Source organism: Rhinolophus hipposideros, assembly GCF_964194185.1.
Source record: "Rhinolophus hipposideros genome assembly, chromosome: 4".
Classification (NCBI taxonomy): domain Eukaryota; kingdom Metazoa; phylum Chordata; class Mammalia; order Chiroptera; family Rhinolophidae; genus Rhinolophus; species Rhinolophus hipposideros.
Window position 1 is genome coordinate 62382614 of NC_138050.1, and position 23480 is coordinate 62406093.

General features: G+C 36.1%; 1 protein-coding gene across 1 annotated transcript in view; it reads right to left on the reverse strand.

The window, feature by feature from the left end:
- The window catches only part of TM9SF2 (transmembrane 9 superfamily member 2), a 52420-nt gene extending 29195 nt beyond the window's left edge, over window positions 1-23225 (reverse strand). Inside the window, exons 1-4 of the mRNA XM_081046089.1 lie at window positions 22836-23225; window positions 11104-11171; window positions 9371-9464; window positions 4400-4527 (exon numbers count right to left, since the gene is read on the reverse strand). Of these exons, the coding sequence (XP_080902215.1) occupies window positions 4400-4527; window positions 9371-9464; window positions 11104-11171; window positions 22836-23006 (461 nt within the window). The 5' untranslated portion in view covers window positions 23007-23225. The remainder of the gene's footprint in view (window positions 1-4399; window positions 4528-9370; window positions 9465-11103; window positions 11172-22835) is intronic.
- Between the last annotated feature and the right edge of the window lie 255 nt (window positions 23226-23480).

Here is a 23480-nt window from a genome sequence, read left to right on the forward strand (position 1 = left end):
ATACATCTAGTTCTTTGGGAACACTTTATGCAACAGTATAGATGCAAATGTGTTTTATTACTCAGCAATTCAAAAAAAAGGAGAATATAATTCCAAGATATGGGAAAACATTCAATTTAAGGACAAGTAAAAAAGTAAAAACTATAGTATTATTTATCAAAACTCTAAATACAATTTATGTGTAAAAGAAATACTACAATAAAGCTACAGAAACAAGTATTTCAAGTTGTATAGTGAAAAAGATTTTTTTTAAACAAAACAGGATAAAAGTAAAAAATAAAGTTCTATAGCTCCTTATAACTACATTAAAGTCCGAGCATGTGGTCCCCTATGCCCAGAGCACTCTGCGGGATACAAATAAAAAAAAAATTACTAAAAATATACTAGCTGTGTTACAGTCATAAGACTACACTCCAGGGCATGTTTTATTTGTTAATTAATATATGCCTTAGGAAGTAAAATTATGATTTTATAGTTACCCAAGATGTACATTAATGACCTAATAAAACGTCTCATCACATTTAAATGCTATTTAATAGTACCCAATGTACCAAATTTTAGAATCACCTTAACTAGTAAGTTGCTTATTATTATAACCAGCAGGCTAGTGGTTTCCATGAAAAAAACTATAAAATATTAGAAGCATGAAAGCAATGCTATATAAATAATTCAGATTTTCTGGAGGCCTAAAATACTAGTTAATTGTTTTAATATTTTAGAGAATAAAGTTCAATCAATGAATATATACTAGTAATATGTGAAATATAATACCTTTATGCTATCATAACAAAGAAAGTACTACATAAGAATTACAGTGCTGGTTACATAATGAGCAATTAGGTTTTTTTAAAAGTAAACATCTTAAATTTATCATTTATATAATGCCTTGACTCTATAACCTTTTCCTGGTAATAGGAAGCATTAAAAAAACAAAACAAACCCTTGGAAATAAATGTAAGAAAATTTGAGGAGTATAATTTTCAATTACTGCCTTGCTAAGTTAGGGAGTAGAAGCTACTTCAATTTATAACACAAAAATATTAAATATAATATTTTAAATGTGATATAGTGAAAGAAAGGATAAGAAGAGGACTCAAAGAATAAAGGTTGAATAACTGGCCACAATTTTTTACCATTAAGAACTCCTTTCCATTATTTCCCTCTACCCTCTATGGACTCCATTTGAAACACTTCTATTAATTAAGCTTCATTTATTAATAACTCATTTTCCTAATAAGTCAATTAAACTCCCAGAATTTCCGATCAGAATGGAATAACCCATGTTGCCACAATACACTCAGAAAATTGCAGCCAAAAGCAAAGAAACTTGGTATTTAGGTAATTCCATGTAGTTTTAACATGAATAAATTTACACTACCTGTTAGGATTTTGAATTGTTGAAAATAGCACATCATTCCCCTTTGCTAGCGTGGTGGGATCCAGGATTGGAATTCACTGGGCTAAAATATCTTCAAAGACCCTTTTCTGTCCAAGCTACAGTTCAGGGTTCTATGATACTAAGAAAATTTAAGTACTCTGATATCTAGTTAAAGACTTATACTTTTATAAATAAAATGTCACAAAGATTTAGAAACACGGACAAGAAGCATAATTACAAACCATGTATAGTTGAAAGGAATTCAAGTGTTTGGTGATGGCATCAAAACACTAGTCAGTCTCAAATCAAAGAAGTAACTTAGGTTACTGACAGAATAAGCAAAGAAGATTCTCAAAATATGTTCTAAATTCCCAAATGAGAACTAAAAGTATTCATCAATTTAGGTTAAGAAAATTATAGTTAATTAACTGACTATTCTCTATAGTGAAAATAACTTGGTGCATTAATATTCAGTCATTTTAATAATTCAAAAGGTAGTATGGTTAAAATGTAACGGGGAAAAAGTATGGTTCATTCATACAATGGAATGCTATATGACTATGAAAAGATATAGATAGATCTACAGCTATGTTTTACATGGAAAAACGCCCGTTATTTTCTTAAATGAAAAAAGCAAGTTGCAGAACGTGTACAATTATTTTGGCTGTGTTATTTTTAAAAGGCACACATCCTTTCATATACCTGCATATGTATAGAAAACCTGGAAGCATACATAAGAAATAATAGTGCTACCTCCAGGGAACATGAGTAAAGAAGCTCAGGGTGGTAGAAGATTCTTACTTTTTATTTGATATTTTCCTGTACTGCTTATGTTTTTTCACAGGCATGTATGTATTGCTTTTTAATTCAGAAAATGATTATGCTCTCCCCAAAATATCTCAGTGCAAAGGTTAATAAGACATGCTACATTCAAACTTTCATAAAAGAACACATTTTTAAAGATCTTTCAGATTTTTCAAGGTCCATGCTATTTTATTATATCTCTGTTAACTCTGCCATCTATGCTCAAAATCAAGTTACACAGTAAAAACTTTCTGAAATAAGTCAAGGACAGAAATATATTCAACTAATAGTTCAAATAAATTCATCAGTGTGAATCAACATTTGCCAAATGTGTTAATCAACTGATTTAAGGACTAAAGCCCACCGTCTAGAATTACCAGATTATATATTTGTGATATGGCTTAAGAGTTTTTGTTAATGGATTCAGACATGAAATCATGAACTTTTCAGATTCAACTACAAAATCATTGTTTACCAGCACGCATTCAGTTTATTTTTTTTAAGGCAGAATAGTTTAAGTTTCAATCAATACATCTCTCATAAACTGTTTAGTAAATTTTACTACCCAATACTTTCTAACTTTGTAAACCATTTTAATTTATCCCTGTTATCTTGGCATCAAAATAGTACCTGTGTTAACTGCATCATAAATTAGTTAAAAATATTTCTAAGTACTTTACTGTAAGTTACTGAAGAAGAGCTGCTTCTATTACCTTTACAAGCAAGACTTTAAACAGTATTCTAAGAGCTAAAGATAGAAGAGATAGCTAAAAACCAAGAGCAGGCCTTCAAGGTCATTCTTTCATTTGATCAACAAATGAGCAGTTGTTAGAGAAAATGGAGGTGAATGGGGTTAATATGTGCATGTAAGAACTGAGCTATAAATGTGATTTTGAAGGCCATAAAGAACAATTTAAAGCAAAGAGAATACAACAAGGGAAATTTCAATTACTTATGAATAAACAAATGTATCCCAAGTTACATCAATTCAGCAGTTAAGTAATATTCTCACAGGAGCTTAGAGGAAAAAAGCTGTGGGCTTAGCAGAAACCAAAGAAATGAGGAGATGGAGGAAACTTTCAAGATCCTCTATGCACTGAGGGTCAGATGAGGAAGAAACGGACACAAGCGTAGTGTCCAAGTTTCCTTCCTTCTCTCAGAGCCCTGCTATGGAAAACTTGTTTCTATCCGGCTCAAGTGTATACTGCCCAGGTCTGACAAATCAGAGCGAATCCCCCTAACCACAGACTAGCTCATGAAAGGGAATGTGACCCAAACTTGCCTGTCACTTTTTTTTCTATGTGTATGGAAGGGAAGAGGGAGAGGAATCGAGAGAGAAAGAAGGAATGAGGCTCCAACCACAGAGTATCTGAGCCACAGGATCTGGTCAGATCCAAACTGACGTCAATGGTTCCTATCCCTAGCTCCCTGGGTGTCGGTCAATTTGAGACACTGATAGGACAAAAATTCAAGAGAAAGTACACGAAGATAGTCTTCCTGTTCACCTCCAGAACCTTGTATTTTTTAGAAGAGGCACAACATGTGTAAACCATGACCCCCAAAGAGAATACGGACATGTGGTGGCAAACATCTAGAAGAATAATAATGGTTATACTTGAAAAGGTGGGTTTTTGATACCCTTTTTTAATATTCTGTTTGAATATTGTATGTTTGGAATATTTGGAAGCAGAAATAGAAGCGGTTTAAATGCTTTTTGACTACATCACACACTGGTAAAAACCTTGTTAATGTTACATATTTATAAAATAAAAACCAGGTTATGAAAAAAAAAGTATTTATTTGAAGTAGATTCTATTTACCAAATATCAAACAAAAGCTAAATTTTGTTTTCCAATAGTATTTCTCATGGCCTACAAGTATAAAATAAACAAGTATTTGTCTAGATTGACTCAGGTACTTTCCCCAAAGCGTAAATATGCTCCTGTTAACTATATGTGAATAAAAGAAGTGCTCTATGTACCAAAACAAGTACCAGATATTACAGTGATCTAAGTACAGTTAAAAGATGATACTTGAAGCTGTCAATCTTAGTAATCCTCTGGCAAGAAAGTCACTACTTCATGTTAATACTAGTAACAAAAAGAGAAATCAATTAATTTGCTGTATTTTATAGTTTATGAAGTTATTGATATATTCAGTGAAACAGGTTTCATCTTGAAAAGGAAAAAGCCAAAAAGCCAAAATCTCATGTCTTACCAGTGATGTTGATAATTCAGTAGCATGCTTTTTTTCAAGAATTCTAACTTTTGTTTGTCTTCAGCTTTCTCTGTCTGGTATGTTTTTGTACAAACAAGCTTACAGGTCTCCTTTTTATTAAATGTAAACTGTATTAAAATAAAGTGGAAAGCAAGTTAAAACAAAATATCCAGTTCCTTCAGACCTATACCAGAAATAGAGTAAAAGTACCGGTCTCATTAATTACTTAAGTACATTATATTGATAACATTTTTAAATTGCTCATAGCTCAATTAGATTTAAATTTCAATCTTACTGTTTCTTTAAAAAATTGTCATCAATTTTTCTTTTGATAAGTTTTTTACTTTTATTTTTGATCATTTCAATCCGCCTACCTTCTAAACGTAAATGAGTCCTTGAAGGAAAAAAATCCCACATGTAGAACATAATGGAATAGCAGTCGCTCCATAGTAATGTCTCCTGACAATATTTTGGAAATTATGGATTTAAAGGCTTTCTAGTAACAAGCAGACAAGTTTTTATGTCCATGTTCATTTGGTGGATATTTGTTAAGTGCCCCTTACATGCCAATGATGGAGATTCAGCAGTGAATAACACATACTGTGATGATACAAATAATCAAATTTAGATGCCTAAAATCAGAGTAAATACAATTTCTTTTTATTCACATTTGAAGTATTGTCAATTTTCAGGATCTGATTTAATAATAAATTAGAAACAAACAGTCAAGTTGAAACAAAAATTGATTTATTTTTTTTAAACCAAATTTCGAAAACTAAGGATTCTTGCAATTTTGGAGTCTAGGACTTATTTCATGTGTATAATAATAATGATATTCACAACATATTATGTAATGTACGTTTACTTTATCAAAACCCATTTATGTCTTAATATGAAAAATATTCCCTAGTGTTCTGAAGGCTGTAATTTACTAAACTATCTGTAGTCTGTAATTATATACTTCTTAATAAATTTGAAATTCATTACCCAGGGTAAAATAAAAAGCCAACCTGCATACGTTTCACTTCTAACTAGTCCATTCTTTTGTACATTATTAAAATCCCTAAGCCAGTTTCTGTGCATCAGCTGCGGAATGTTTCAAGTGTAGCCCACTGCTGCCACCTGTCAGCCAAGAGTCTGGTTCTGGCTGCATTGCTACTTCTGTTAACTATAGCAATATTTGTGCAATTATTTAATAATTTTAACCTCATATAAACCTTGTAGGTTCCCTTTTAAAGAGTGGAAATTAAAAAACAAAAGTATACACACGAAGGAATCAGAGAGATAGTATCAAATTAAGCAGAAACAGACATTGTTACACCAAAAGTGGCAAATCTTCCACCTCAATCCAGTGCTCACCGGGTTTACGCAAGTCAATTGTGTGTTCAATTGTAAGGACAATAGCAAGCCTAAAGATAACGTTTAATCTCAATAACACACACTTACTTGTCACCACATGTAATCCTCCCAATAATCCTAAGGGGTGGTTTCCTTACGGAGTCTTCTTCCTCATCATCCTGACCTATTAACAAGTGTCCCAAGGCTCAGTCCTTGGAGTTCTCTTCACTATCTATACCCACTCCCTTAAAGGTCTCATCAATTCCTGGCTTTACATATCATCTATACACTAATGATTCTCAAGTATATCTATCTAGGGCTGAACCTGTCCTCCAAACTCCAGACACACATATTCAACTGTCAACTCAACATCCCTTACTTGACGCCTAATAAACACCTCACATTTACCATATCCCAAACTAACTCTTCCCCATTCCTCCCAAACCTACTCTTCCCACAGATTTTCCCATCTTAAAAAACAGATTTTCCACACTCCACATCCCATCCCTCAGCAAGTTTTGGTGACCCCGCCTTCAAAGTATAGCCAGTTTCTGAGATTCTGACCACTTCACACCTCCTACTCCCCAGCCCCATGGTCTGAGCCACTGTCAGGCCATACTTATGTCAAATGATTCCAAGAGCCTCCCTAAGGAGTCAGATCTCCCAGCTTCTCCCCTACTCTCCCACGGTCCATTCTCAGCACAGCAACCCTGGTGATTCTGTTAAAATCTAAGCCTACCCATAATTCTCCACTAACCATCTCACTCAGCTATATAGGCCAAAGTCTTTACAGTGGCTTATGAGTCACTATATGATGTGGTCCTGTTACTTCTTTGCCATCATTTCCTCCTGTTCTCTATCCTGCTCACCTGTTCGAGTTGAGCCAACTTTTTTCTGTGCCTTGAATATGCCGAGCAAGCTCACATCTTGGCACTCTGACATTTGCTGCTCTCTTTACCCAGAACACTTTCTTCTCACTCACATGGCACACTCCCCTTCCTTGCTTCGGGGCTTTTGCTTAAATGTCCCTTTCTCAGTGAGACTTTCTCCGTCTATTTAAATCTACAAAGTCTCCAACCACCTTCCCTGATTTATTTTCAATAGTTTTTACATGAGCAATTGATACACTATATATTTTAGTAATCATTTTGTTTCCTCCTCTTCATCAGAAAGTAAGGTCCACCCGGGCAGAGACATCCGTCTCGTTCACTGCTGTGTCCCACACCTAGCGTCGTGCCTGGCACATGGAAGGCATTCAACAGGTGTGTGAACTCAGTCAGTGAGTGAGTATGAGAGATTAGACTTGATATGAGATTTTTATGACCCTATGAAATGTGGCTCCAGCTTCACATAACACACACAATGTCTCATGCTGTTGGTTTTCTGACGTCATCTAAAGTCATAGATAAAAGATGGCAAAACAGATTTGGGGTTCTGTTTTGTTGTTATCATTGTTTTTTACTGCAGATCTAAAATAAGGCAAAACTCTTTAAAAATAAAGGACAAGAAATCAATACTGAAATCAATACTGAATAATAGCAAAAAATGTAAGTCAAAATATTGGCTTGGAAAAAAAATCTATTATCTGAGCATCATGTTTGTTTTCCTATGCCTTGGTCTGAAGAAATGCCTGCTCTGTCTCTTTAAGCATATGGATTAAAGAATTTGTTTTAGCACAGATCTTGATCCCAAAAAAATTCTAGGAAACTCATGGAAAACATTAGGTGCACACCTTCCTCCATTTTAAAATACTCCTCTTTTCTTCTATTTTACCTCAACTCTTAGGACAAAATTATATCTGAAAAGCCACAGGCCTAAAAGAAGGGTCTTTTTGCATGAGTAAGGCATAGTCTTCACACGTAAATAAATGTACCTTAAGTAGGATCTTACGAAGGAAGTAATTTGCCTTTAAATCTGCCCCAAAGGAACAAAACTTCTCTGGGGTCTGAATATTTTGCTAGCGTTCCCTCTGTTTACTGCTGTTAGGGTTGTTTACTACTAGGGACTCACGCTGTCTCTCAAGGTCACTGCAGGTGTTACTAATGCGCTTCCCTCTTCCATTATTTCTCAAGGCCAAGGAATAAACGGAAAGATGAGGCTGAGAGACCTTAGGAACATTTTAAGTTAATTGTACAATTTAATAAATATGTCTGAAAACCAGCCACTGCTATAAAAAGAATGCAGTAACTTCCAAAGTAGTCATTCAAAATATTACATCAGGGAGATGTCACACAAATATGCTTGCCCTACTCACCACTACCAATGTCCATAAATTTTCAACCACAATAGATTTGAATTCCTCCTTTCCCAGTGACTTTATCCCATTAGACTTCAAATCTATTGTCATTGAAATTTTTTTTTAAATTATTGGTTTCTTCAGGGTGGAAAATCTCAAGTTAGAATACTTTAAGAGGACACACTTATGGTTGAAAACTATAAACTTGTAGTGGATTATACTTGCACAATTATGTGTCTTTTCTCCCACTGCTTCACAGTGTAGTTCCGTGCTGGAGGGAGTAAGAGGGCTAGTGGGCCTAACCTCGGCTTGGGCATTTGCTGGGCAGATGCTTCATGTAATCAAGTGCCAAGGGAGCTGGATTAGGATGTTGAGTGAGAAAGTAGGGAAGGCAGGTAACATGCGGTCAGGCCAAAGAAGAGAAGGATGTGAAACCAAGAGAGGGAGCTATTAGGCTGGGGAATAGAACTTGGGGTCAAGCCACTAAAAAGAGGGCTCACGTGGACAGATGCCAAGATAGAGAGCTGGAAAAATGCAGTTCAGACTATGTTAAAACAATAAATCTAATTTTATTTATATATGCTTTTAAATGCATGGAAAATGTCAGGAAAGATTAATGACAAACTGTGATGTGCTACTGAGTGGGAGGCAGAGAGAGACTTAAGTTTTCATTTTATATTCTTTTGTGCTCTTTAATTTTTTTATGCGGGGATACATTATTATTATAAACTAGTTAAATTTTCCTGAAAGGGAGAGACCATTATTCTTCGTGCAGGAGAGCAGATATAAAATGAACAGGGGACTGGGCAATGCAGAAGGATACCGGGCTTAAAAGATACTAGACTTAAAAGGCAGAATCATTTTGGGTGGTGATGAAGTACACACATTGAAGAGAGTATTTTATATTGTGCCTCGACTGGTTTAACTCATGTCCTAAAAATATCAAAGACGTTCCAAATACACTCTTAATGGTTGAGACAGAGAGGTTAGCTTCCCAGAAACCCAAGGAGGGAGTCCAAGGAGCGCTGTATTTGCTAACAGAGAAAGTCTATGGACACTGCTCCGAAAGAGGGAGGGAAAGAGGAGGAGCAGCTGGGGCGACTTCTCAGGACCCAGGGCTCCCAGGTCCCTGTAAGGTGAGGCCGGGGGTCTGAGCACTGTCGGTAGGCTACTACTCTATCGTTTATAACACTGGTTGTATGAATGCTCATTAAGACAAACTTATCCATGACATAGCATGAGAAGGGGAGGGATCCTTCTAAACTGAAACTTTAAGAAAATATCCCTGGATTCAGAAGAGAAATGAATTCCTACTTAGCTAGGAGGACCAAGTTATCTCAGGATTTTCTGTAAGAGAAAAGAAAGCAACTACATAACAGATAATACTGAATACAAACCTTATATGGTGAAGGTTCAATTCTTTCCCCGAACAATACCTGACCAAGATTTTCAGATGGGCGTTTTCCTTCAGGTGCTTGGCAAAAATCAAACCTGGGGGAAAGAATATTTAAATTTTTAAACACAAAAGGAAGTAATGAAATAACAAACCCCTAGGCAATCTTGAGGGCAGATTAGGTACTGATCATTCCAGAAGCTCCATTAGATGAGTAAGAAATACATTCATACTCCCAGTTCCATGTACCCCAAAACAAAAACAAACATGAAACATCTAAAAATTATGTCTTAGAATGCTTTGATTTCTAAATAATACTCTTAATTTTATATACTTATTTCCTTTTGTTATAGCTTTCCAATCCAACTCTTTACTTAATAATGAAATTTTAAGATGTGTCAATATCCCCTGGGTTTCTGCCTCATCATGACACACTGGCCAACACATCCCAAAATGAGAAGCAAGGCTAGACAGATCCTCTGAGAATAGAACCAGGCAGCTGTAAGCTTAGCTCTGTGTCGTTATTTCCTTGTGTTACTAACCTGATTTTAACAAAGTTTTAACAATGACAGCCTACTTTCAACTCCATGGCAGAAAATTAAAGGACAGTTCTGTGTTCACCTTGGAATGATATGGGAGTACTTGAGACTAGCACAGTGACGGCTGCAGATGAATTAGATTCCTAGAGAAAGATGAATCTCGGGTGATTAAAAAAACGTAGGGCTGGGAAGGCCCAAATGAAAACTACCTACTGCTTGTAAAAGATCCATTGAATTTTCCCAGGGATATCCACAAAGACTTAAGAAGAAATGTTTGTTTATATAATAAAACAAAACCCAGAAAAGTATTCAGTCTCCAACAGTTATATAAATTATGTTTCATCCATTTATGAATTTTGTATTCTCTCCTCATACATATTTAGGCATATAAATTCTTATAGGACAGTGTGACTTTTTTGTGTGTGCCTTTTTCCTACAGTAAACATATTTTCTTTCAAAACTCTTAGTTACCAGAGAAATTTAGAAGCCAACTAAAATTTAAGAACTATGTTTTACACCCAATATGGTACACAATGGTCAAATGAATAATGGATATTCACACAGCATTTTTATAAAATCAAAAGATGGATATAATCAAATGTTCATAAATAGTGAAACAAATCACACATGGACTCTAACCAATCTCTACAAAGGAATAATAAACTACTACTAAAAAGACTGAGGTAGTTGTGTATTATCATGGAAAGATGCCCATAACAGACAAAGTGAGAAAAACAAGATGCAAATCAAATATAATAGTCTGAACCTACTTTTGTTTAAAACAAAAACATATAAATGTGGTTATGTACATTAGCGTATGCAGAGAAAAAATGTGGAGCAGACATTAAAGTAATTATTTGTGGGAAGCGATTATGTGGGACGTAAGGATTTTGTTTAAAAATTTGTGGGGTTTTCTATTATTAAAAAATTTAAAGAAAACAAAATGGCGTTTTGTCCAGTCAGATGAAAAAGGAAATCCATTCTTTCACTTGGTGCTTCTGTTGTACTGCAAAGTGACATAAAAAGATCACATTTCACATTTTAATAATAAAAAATACCCATTTAAAAATGTTTTCAAGCCCTGTACATTTTTTAATGCATGTGAATTTATCCACAACTGTGGAAAAAATAAAGTTCTAAATGTACAAAATCCTAATGAGTCACAAAATTTTATATAAAAACTGATCTGAAAACTTACGCTGTGTATTCATAAGGAAGAACAGATTCCACTGAGTCAAGCCTGTTCACGAACAGTTCTATTTCAGACTGAAAATAAGGAAACAGAATTAGAAGATAAACAACTGAAGATCAAACCTTAAGTCATGCTTAGAATTGAAAAAGAATTTGACATGTTTGAAACGTGAAATTTCATGATATCTAATCTACTTTAAACAATTGTTTTACAAATCCATTCACTGAGTGTGATTTATATGCACTTAAATTACACCAAAATAACTGTCAGAGATGCAAATGTCTCCAGTATTTTCTAAACGTCTGTTAAGTTCTAAATTTTCTAAAAAATTAAAGAAGGTATTTTAAATAAATAATTCATCACATCAATGTAGATGCTGTTTTTAAAATCCTGGTTTTTAAACTCAGTATTTCATTCTGCAGCACAAAATAATTTTTATTTTTTCAATAATTTTTTAAAGCATTCTCACAGCAATCAAGAAACGCTCCCAATTTAGGTAAGAAATTTCTAGATCAACTGTACTAGAAATATAGTCCCATGCACTGTGTACCACTCTTAAGCAGACAGGAGACAGCAATGACAACATGCTCTAACTTTGGAGGACTGATTTGAACAGTTTGGGAATGCTGAACTACAGGATAGTAACAGCGAAGAAATTCACGAGACCAGATCAAGTTCAACAATTTCCTAGGATATATGGGCTAATGTAAAGCTGCACCTTCCCGCTGAAGCTCCTAAAATTTCTCCAAGGTGTAAATGAAGTTCCATAGGACCTAAAACACATAACCTATTCTCTCCATAGGGCTCACTGCTATTCATGACAGAATTCTTTAGGTGCAGAAGCCAGTAAGTAATTGGTGTGCCCTGAAGTACGTTTTGGTGCTAATGAAAAACAACTAAATAGGAGCTGTTTACATGGGAACAAGTTATTTGTATACAGTTAGCTTGCTATGGCTGCCTCTGGAGTCTGTGATCGTTAAGACTCCATGGAATGGCATAAAGCTACATTTGTCATTTTGATCTCATTCACTAATGCTGTCAGCAGTCCTGTGTACTTGTTAGTATCCCAAAAGCAAGACAACATGCTTGATGTACAACAAACTAATAATACACTGCCATTGGAAAAGCAGCAAAACGTAGCAGGCAAAAGTAGAGACTCTGAGGCCAGTTCGCCTGGGTTCAAATCCCAGTTCTACTACTTATTACTTGCGTGACTTTGGTCAAGTTATTTAATATCTCAGTTTCTTCATGGGTGCTTCTGTTTCCTTATCAGCAAAATGGGGACAACAGTATTTTCCTCATGGGGCACTGATGAGTTAACACTTATAAAATACTTTTTAAATAAACAAAATCAAATAAATGTAATGACATTCAGAACTGGAAATGGCCTAAACTACACTGCTTATCTTCTAAAATGATCATCCAATATTCATGTTATAAGATGGAAGAAAAGACACTAGCTTTTGTATGTAGTACTGAAAACAGTACCATATGCAAACCCTAAAATTCTACTCAAATGAAATGACAACTCAATGGCAACACTATCTCAAACACAAAAAAACTGTATCTCCTTGCACAAAACACTCAAGACTACGTTATTGATCACCTTAACTAAAAAGATAATGGGATATGACATTTAAGCATTACAGCCTGCTTAAATACACATATATGTATAACAGCTGTGAAGGCAAAATTCGACTTGATGGCTTACTCTGCCAAAATAATGTTCACTACTTATAATTTTCACTGCTATGAAGACACATCAGACTCCAAACACTCTTTTTAATATATCTTAATGAAGACTGTAAGGTTCCTCTAAGCTAATCCACTTCACATCTCTAGATTTCTTTCTAGTAAGAAATGTCGCTATTATATTCAACACAGATTTCTAGGTTTTGAGTTTCAAAATCTGTACAGCCCATTTTCAGCACATAAGGTAAATCCCATGTGCTACAATTAAGCATATTTATGACTCTCAACTTTGTTCAGTACAAAGTGATTAAGACCAGGGACTCTGAGCTATGCTGCCTGGGTTTAAATCCTGACTCAGACAGTTACTAGCTGTAAATCCTGGGCAAGTTGCTTCACTTTGCTGTGTCTTGGTTTTTTCATTAGGTTGGTGCAAAACTAATTACGATTTTTGCAATTATTTTTAACCTTTTATTTTAACCTTTTATTTTAACCGCAATTACATTTACACCAACTTAATAGAATGGAGGTAATACTAATCCCTGCTTCATGTGGTTTTTGAGAAGATTCAAGAACAATTCCATAGCACAAAGTACTACTTAAGTACTTACTATTATGCAGCGATGTCAGAACGTTAAGCAATGATGGAAATATGCATTATCTGCACTGTCAAATATAGTAGCCACCAGCCACACACGGCAACTGGGTAGTTAGTGTGGTTGAATAATTGCATTTAAATTTTTATTTAATTTAAATTATATTTCAATAGTCACAAGAGGCTAATGGCTTCGCTATTAGCACCGTTAACAGAAAATAATAAAATGCTGCTTAGTACCATTTATATACCCTCTTCATACACTTAACATTTTCACTCTAGTCACTACAATCTTTTCTTTACCTGGAAAAATAACTCTAATGTTGTTTGTTACTCTATTCCAGGGGTCAGCAAACTTTTTCTTAAAGGGCCAGGGAGTAAATATTTTAGGCTTTGCCGCTGCAGTGCAAAAGCAGCCATAGATGGTACACAAGAATGAGCACAAGTGCAGCCCAATAAAACTTTAGTTATGGGCACTGAAATTTGATTTTCAATCACCACTAAATATTATTCTTCTTTGAACTTTTTTTCCAGTCACTTAAAAATGTAAACAAGTCTTAGCTCAAGGACCCTACAAAATCAGGCAGCAAGCTGGGTTTGATTTCTAGTTCATCCCCGAGCTCGGTTTTCTAGGTATTTTTCAATGTTCTCTAAAGTCAATGTTTTTTAAAGTTTCTAAAAGTTCTTTAGGTTCTTAGAGAACCTAAAACAGGGCACAGGATTCAAAGAGCAGATGCTATGCAAAAAATTTTAGGACACTGTTCAAGGGCATATAAATTCAAGGTAAAAGTTTCTTCCATTTCAACCCAATGGATGAGGCAAGAATTTTTGCTCAGCCTGTGATGTTCTCTCTGAAGTTTCATGGTACATTTTTCGGCTACAGGATTATAAGACCAAGAGAGAAAACCCTATTCTCATTTTTTTGACTTCTCTCATATCTCCTCTGAGTCTTAATCTTTCAAAACGGAAAGGTCTTAATCTTTCGAATCGCCTGTCTCCTTGATCACGCCAAGCTGCTTTTCTCAGGACCTTGCCCTACACTCATATCTTTTTTAAAAAGTATGTCATGGAGAATTACAGGCAAAATTCAAGGTTTAGACATCAAGTTTCATACAGCATGATACTGTTACTTTTCATTAGCTTTTCTGGCCATAAGCATAATTCAATGACACGCTTCATCTCTTTCCTGTTCTGTAACTGATGATGAGCTTCAAGCTCATCATCTCAAAAATATAATTGTTTTTTCTTTTTCAAATATACTTTCTTAACTTGTCTATGACCAAATTAACTTATTACTTTTTGCTCTCTCATATAACTTTAAGAGAGCTTCTGAAAATATATTCCCTTGGCTTTACTTTGTGTTACACATGGGAGCTTAATACTATTATGTATAGGTTGGTGCAAAAGTAATAGCGATTTTTGCAATTATTTTTAACCTTTTAAACTGCAATTACCTTTGTACCAACCTAATATATGAAACATTTCACGTTCATTCTGCGAAATTTAAGATCCAAATTAGCCTCAAGCACCTCTCCTGGAAGTCTGTCTTCACTTTTACTATTCCCCATGGATCTATTCTTTAACCCACTCTGACCTTAAGCTAACCAACACCACTTTAAATTCCAATTTAACTAAAAAACGATATTGCCAAAATGTCAGAAGTTAAACTCACCGGTTCCCTCTAGGTCTACTGTAAGCCTTTGAATAACTCTATATGCCAGGAAAATTTCTCTTCCAAAAACCATAGTCTTTTGTTTATATAATTTAGTATCATTTTAACTGATCATACCACACTTAACTCCATTTTAGTCAATAGCCCAAAGATTCGTAACACCTTTTCCCTCCGTTTTCTTACTTGCACATTATTAGTTTTTAGCCATCTTCTTGGCATTTTATCCAGTATCAAATCCCCCTGAAATTTACCTTATATAACAACTTTTCCTGATCTGGTGAAGCAACTTCAAATTCTACTCATAGTAGCAACGCCACAAAACAAACATACATTTTGGCCTTACTTTGTGCTTTATAAGGATATCCACAAATATCAAGGGCTCTCCACAGAATTATCCAAAACTGAAAACCCCAAGAAATAATTGTTACAAACCTTTCACCTAAAACAAAATGCATTTTCACACACAGCACGGAAATAGGGAATGTGCCTCCAGGGTGGAGACAGCACTGATCAAACTGCTGGGTTCATAACAAATACTAGGTCTACTCTTGATAAAGACGAACTCTTAGACAAGTAATAATTTTGAATGTGAGGAATGAGTAAGATAATAAAACAGAAAACACAGAAGCTGGTCCACAGTAGGTAGGCAATGGCTGTTAAGTTAAATGACTAAATAAACGTAGCTATTATTATCTATTATTTTAGAGAAATTGGACATTCCTGAATCTGAATATGTATTAGTACAAGAATAACCTTGAGGGTTCTGTGAGCAGCGCGCTCCCTCTTCCCCTTCCATTAAAGGGCACTAAGACAGTAAGCCTTCTGATCTACTGTTTATGCCTGTTCATTACTCCCTTCTTAGCTATTCGTCTAGGGAAGGAGAAGATAATAATTATCAAGCACAATTCTCATAACAACCTATGAGCTAGGGATTACTTGCTCTACTTTAAGACAAAGAAACAAGTTAAAAAACTGGACTGCTGCTTCAAAAAAAGTAAATTCAACTATTGCTACCATCACTTTTAATTTCTGCTGTTCTCAGTCTTCCACTTTTCTCCCTTCTTATCTCTTCTGACACTTTTCACATTCACTTTTATAGGAAAGTTAGTTTATCATTGATATCACCACTAAATTATGGACCTTTTCCTGATGTTCAGTGAACTAATCAAAACACACTGTGGAGAGTCAGTTCATCTTGGCTATTTCTGTAGCACTTCACTCATTCTTCCTTTTTTAAATTTGTGAAAATCTAAAAATTTAAGAATCATATCACTTAAAACATGCTAAGTGTAAATTAAAATTAACGATACATTTAACATAGAATAGAGCAATTTACAACATTTGTAAGTATGCTACATTTACAATACTCAATTTTAAATACCGATCCTCTAGTGAAATAAGGAAATTTTCAAAAGTATTATAAGAATGAGATACTGGTAGTAATATGGCAGTAGAACAAATATTAAAAATTGAAAGGAGAAAGAAAATGCGACTGCTAATGAGTTTATGTGGTTTTGATGAAGGGCAAAAGTACACTAGACATCATGACACTCACCTCTAAAAAACAGAAATACGAGTACATACACAGATAAAAAAAATAGGGAAAAATACAAACAACTGTTGGCTCTAGGGGTCTTGGTGGATATATGGGTGATAATTATACTATTCTTTCAACTGTTTTGAATTTTGAAAATTGTCACAGTTAAGAGTTGGAAAAAGAAAAGGCTTTAAAATTGAGAGCACACTTTAGTCTTAGGAAGTGACAGAAGCCAAATCAAAGCAGTAAGAAATAAAGATAAAAGAGTAAAATTCAGAGTGGCAAAAATGTTCAAGAAGCAGGGAAGACGACTTCAAAAGAAGTATTAAGTAGGGGAAAACTGTAGAATTTGCAATGTATGTGAAAACTGAAGAACAATAACAACAACAAAGGCTGAAAAACCAGGAGAAACTCATTCAATTATCATATTTATTTAATGCCCACACTAGACACTGTGAGTGATATAATACAAAACACATCAACACTTGTCTTCAAAGAATTTATAATTCAGATGACGGAAAAAAGTGACAAAGCTGTTTATAAGCTCTTGGGGTACCTACTAAACCTGTGGGATTTAATTTTCTTATCATTAAAATAGCAATGTGCTAAAAGAGGACTGATAGTATTTGATTAATTTTAAGGTCACTTTCCACTCTAAACATCTTTATTCCCCACCCAAAAGTTAATTAAGTGCATCTCCTTCTGGAAATCTACCTTAAATACAGACAGCCAACCCCAAAATATCACTGACATAACTTGAAAGTGCCTTGAAGGTTAGTTTCTTCACATCCCCACTTTCAAAATGTCCCAAAGTTATTACAAGCATGAAAAGCTGTTGCAACATTAAATGTTTTATGGAAGTTACAGATATATCTTAAAGCAAGACTATAAATTCTAAAGAAAGACTTATACAAAAAGACTGATTACAATCCACCATAAGAAATTTTTAATGGAAATGGTTTAAATTTCTATGGTCTCCTTTCTAAATCCTCTCCTCCCAAGTGTACAATTTTATTTCTAGTCCTAATCCACCCATTTTACATCTGATCCCCAGCTTTGGTCACAACTACACTCTGTTTTATTGCTTTAAGTACATGAGCCATGTCACAGGGCTACGTTTTTCCTATTTCCTCATTCCTTTGTTTCCGCTTTTATTATACTACCTTGACTGCCATGCCATCTGTCTCTCCCCATACCTACTTTTGGTTTTCAAGGCAGAAAGAAATCTGTGAAGAAATGTGACTCTGTACAAGGATCAAGGCAAATGACAAGTGACAAAAGGGTCTGAGATACCAAGGCAGAGCCACAAAAAAGAACAACTATGAAAGCTTTAACTGTTAAATACTGGAGAAATCCACAGAGGCAAAAATTCTGAAGAAGGGACATCTTAACGCAGACATAGTAAAAATGCTGGTACACACAAATGGACGTTCATGAGCTTCGAGTTATTTGACCAGCAATGCCCACAAACTAATCTCCTAGATGCTAAGATTCTTCCTCTCCCCATCCCAGTGAAAAATAAAATTTTAATTTTAGACTATATCAAAGAAAAGAATATAAAATCTGACTACTTAAAAATCGATTACACAGGCAAAAAGCTTTTTGTTGATAACTGTATTGCTTGTGGAAGTCCCGGATTATGAGCAGCCAGGGATTTCGAGAGTAAAGCAGGAGAACAAGTAGAGGGCTCAGCGTGGAACTTACAGCAGTATCCCCATGGGATGAGCCCAGCCTTGGGATTCAGACACTCCTGGGTTTGCACCTTGGATTCACTACGTACAGGCTAGGTACTCTTCAAAGGGTTACTATGTCTTACCCAACTTCAGTTTTCCCAACTAAAAATCACAGGTTTGTTCTCAGGATTAATGATATAATTATCATTAATAATAATAAAGACTACAGTTGTGTTACTTTGTGTGTGCCAGATATATAATAATAGCAAAAAGCAATAAATAGGTTTGAAAGTTGAGACTAAGAAGAGCAAAGAAAAACATATTTACAAATTTCCTCCAAAGGCTTTCATGGATACTTAATTTTAATGGCAATAGAGAATCACCTTGTAGAACACATTTAAAACAGCTACAATTAACTGTAACACTTACTGAGATGACAGACAGAAAACTGCAAAGAATAGGAACTGGGTTCTTAAGGCTAATAGTACCGGCCAGTCTCTGGAACTCACTTGCATCTGCATGAGTGCGGGGAGGGTGTGGGGTCTGTGGTTATGTTTCCGATGTTCAAGTCTACACCTTTGGAAGGGCTTCCTTCTGTGCAGAGCCAAAGGCAGCGGGACACTATTTTATCCATATCAACCTTGCTTGCTTTCCCAATTCTAGCACTCAGATCACCAGTATGAAGAATAAGTTTTAAAATAATTTTATTCAAAATTTTTATTTCTGAAAGCAAACTTTCTAACTCAGCTCCATGTACTTTTTCACTAAAAGGAAGAACAACAGTTGGAATATGAATTTATCACAAACTCATTCTTTCTAACGCCAGATTTCGTATTTGAAATAATATCAGTAACCCACACACCACTGACTAGTTTCCAGAAGCTAAGAATCAATGCTCTATTATTCTAGAGAAAACTATGAGAATGTGACACTAAGTATCAATCCATAAATATATATGTCAATTATATTGATAAGTACACGTGTAAATTATATTTTTTCTTTAGATATTTCAAAATCTTCAAACTATTTCTATGGTAAAATGAAAACAGGTAGATATACATTCATACTTGTGTCTGTTCAGAGCAACTTTTAGAACCGTTTTCTTAAATTTGACTTATTCTATATTTATAGGAAACTGCTCCCCAAATAACAGACACACCATTTATTAAAAGCTTCTAAAAATAAATGCCAAGAAAGTTAAGTATGATTCTGATTGTTTCCCTTTTGTCAAAAAGTTGTTAAACTAATTTATTTTACTGCAAAGGAAAACCTTACTCTTTCATCTAAGAACATGATCTATATACATCAAACAATTAAAGAGTGGCAGATGTTTTATAGAGTTTAGTTGTTAAGTTTGAATTCATGTTGACAAACCAGTAATTACTTGAAATTTAAAAGCAGCCAGGGTAAACTGCTCACTAATCTTCAGCTATTAGCTATCAGAATGCCACTCAGCACTCTGAACACTCAATCTAAAGCTAAACAGCATGTGGTAACTAACTGAAATTGCCAAAACTTTTACAAAATAGATCAGAACTGCACATTTTACCCTGTGAAGATCTATTCCCAACTAATCAGAGCTTTATCCTACTTATTGCAGTCAACTTATTGTTCCTTGATTTTAAGAAAGTAAAATGAAAATAAATAAATAAATAAAAATTTTAAAAAAGAAAGTAAAATGGATTCTAGAGGAAAGGAATACTATGGTTCAATCCTTTATTATTATTGTTTCAAAAACTAATAAGGCAAATAAAAGGAAAAAAATTAAAAGACAGAGAAACCTCAATAGCAGTGAAAGTAATGCAGCATTAAAAAATGTCTTACGAACCATCACTTAACTATTAAATCGATAAATAAAAGTTATAAAATACTGTGGAGACACGGAATCATTTAGCTAATGGCGTTGTAAATAAAACCTATCTTTCTTGAAAGAACCCTGGCAATATTAACTAAAGCTTCTTGCCTTTGAGCTAGTAATTTTATATTTGGGAATATGCAAGTAATTCCTGCTAAATACATTCTAGCAGAGCTATTTATAATAGAGAAAAATTGGGATCAATCCAAATGCTATATACTATAGCCAATAAAAACCAATGAGAATGTGCACCACGTTGATATTCAAATGTACATGTAATGATAGCAAGTTAAAAGAACAAAAGTTAACTCACAGAACATAGTCACAGCACTTATAAAGGCTAATAAAGATCATAAATGGAAATCAGAGCAATATTAATATAATTTTATGTTCACTGAACTTTGTCCCTCTGCCAGTGAATTGAACGTAAAATATTTTGAGCTAAATGCAGGACATGCACGTTACAATACATAAATTACACTGAATACATAAATTATGCTGAAGATATCCATACTCATTTCATCTCTACACTTATATTTTATAATATCACAATGATGATAAATACTGTACTTTTCCGCTAAGAAATGCAAAATATCTTTAAAATATAATAAGCAAATATGTTTATCCCTATTTACAGATGGAAAAACTGATGGAAACTATCAATGATCTGCCCAATTCATCCAACTCCTGATTCCCTACTCCAACAGCATCTTCTAGAAATGATTATTCCCATTTCACAACTCCCATTTCTAACTTTTAAAATAAGTCCCTTCAGCTTTTCTGAATAGTGTACACAAGACTGTCCTTCTTAACAGATATGGAATGGGTGAGGAAAAAAATTGTTAAAACCCTGATTGAAGCACGAAATTTTAAACTGTTTTTAAACTGTTTACTGTTTTCCTCCTTTGAGAGGCCAAGAGAATACATATTAACATTTACTTCAAACTCCCTACACCAGTTAGTCAAATTGTAGGAAAAAACAAAAATTGTAGGAAAAAACGAAAACTGCTAAAAGTACATCTTTTTTCTCATCAAAGAGTTGTTTCCATTGACCAAGATGTGAAAGCAACTGGCAACAAAGATGAAATCCAAACATTTCGGAGAAATGATACACCTTTGAAAATTAAAAATCCAAAAGGACCCTCTGAAATTAACCGAAAAGTAACTGAAAAGTACTACTTAAAGAAAAACCTGTTGAGAAAACAAAAATCATGGAACTGGCGAACATCTGTAAATTTCTCTCATAATATTTTCTGAAGTTCTTCTCAAATGTCACTTCCTTGCTGTAGCTTTCCCTGAAGACTCCAATCCACAGATGTTTCCTCATTTGTGTTTTAGAGCACTTTGGACATGCATCTTTTATAACATATCAGATTTCAATAATCTGTTCATAAACTCATGTTCTCTACTTTGAGGTTCCTAGAAGACAGGGATACATTTTTTTTCTGTGTCTCTAACAGCACTTAGGAATACAATACACGATTGCTGTTATATTTAAAGACCAAAATCTAGGTTTTAAAGGCCGGTTACTAAAATATTTAATGGAAAAACCAGTGAGCTTGCGACACTAGCTGCCCCTTCCACCTGGAAGCACTACATGCTTTCAGTCAGGACTGAAAACTGCTTGCACTGCAGGGTATGAGAGTTACAGTTTCCAGCGCTACTGACCTGAGTAAACCTTCAAGATCCTTAGACATGTTTAGAGATCCAAGTGTTTAAACAGAAACTGTAAAATGCTATGAAAAATGTAATAGCTTCTTTAATGCCCTAAAATAAGCTCAACATTAAGGGCTACATAAAGCTGGCAGATATGATATAAACACCAGCTTTAAAACAAAAATCAAACTTAGTAAACAAACCTATTTATAGATTGTAAGAGTGTGCTGAACGATTCCTTGAATTGTTAAAATTATGAATGGTTTCAAAGAGATCCTCAAGCCCCAAATGTTAAGTTTCACCAACTTAGGATAATTGTGTGTGTATTACAGGGTATCACCATGTCCTACGCCGAATAACCTAAAAACAGGTTACTTATGTCTCTTGTACCAGCAGTTAAACTGAAAACCTCGAGTGTGAAGGTCCTAAGAGAGCAACGTCTTCAAGACTTGCTCTGGGAAGAGAATGCCATTTCCTCCAAGTGTTTAAAAACAAGCTCAGAGAAACAAAACAGTGGGATCTTCTATCTATTTTTTTGTCCACTAAAAATTCTTTTTAACACTTGGAAGCTAGCAATCTAACTGTTTCAAGCCCTTACACGACTGTCAAGGCGGCTCTGGGTGTTACATTTCACAGACGAGTAAGGAACTGCTAAACGTGAACTCACAATACCCAAGTCCTGGAAACAAGCTCTCCCAACCCACCAGGAGTTCCGGGAAGGAGGGTAAAACAAGGAAGCAGGAAAAGAAAGCGACTGGAAGACCTACGGGTCCACACACTCGGAGTGCGGGACGCCGCCCGCCCGCCCGCCACACGCGCGCTTCCAGCCCCGCGAAGCCCGCGCCTGCCCACACCGCCCGCGGGAGGCGAGCCCCGGCGAGGCCCGCCGCGCCCTAAGAACCCAGGGCTCCCCAAGGGCCGTCCCAGAGCCCGGCCCAGGCGCGGCCGTGCACCCTCGGCCCCACTCGCGGCTACGCCCCCTTGCCCTCGGACCCCAGCGCCCGGCCGAGGGGGTTTCCCCTTCCTAAGGGGCACCCCGGGGTCCAGCAGGCCTCACCCACCTTGCACTCATCGCTCTTTTTCCCTTCTTCGCAGAAGTTAACCGGCGCCAGGCCAGGCAAATAGAAAGCGGCGCCCCGACGCGGGCCCGGGGCCGCCCCCAGCAGCAGCAGCGACAGCAGCAACACCCGCGGCCACCGAGGTGGAAACAACGCCGGCTGCCTCGCGCTCATGACGGCTGTTTCCGGGAAAGGGCAAACCAGCCGAGGGGGTGAAGAGGGGACGAGGGACGGGGAGGATCGGACACGACGAGGCCGCCCAAGCCGAGGGAGGCCAGCCCCGCGCCGGACAGTTCCGCTTGCGTTAGGACACACCGCTGGTCCCGCAACAGACACCGAACCGGACCTCGACGGAGCATGCGCAACGCCGCCTGCACATGCTCAGTGAGAGCGGCCGCCGGCGCCCGCAGGAGTTTCCGGGAGGGAGCGCAGAGGAAATCCACTTTCCAGGTTTTCAGCCGGCCGGCTGGGTGGTTGCTGGGAGAGGGATCCCGAGGCTCACGTTCCTTCCCCAAATTTCCATCCAGAGCTTCTCTGGGGCGCCGCGGAACGCCCCGCCTGCCCGGCCCCGCGGGCCTGTTGCTTTGTCTCTATTTCCCTGAAACACGTTGAAGTCTCCTCCCCACGCTGCCCGCAGCCCGCCAACCC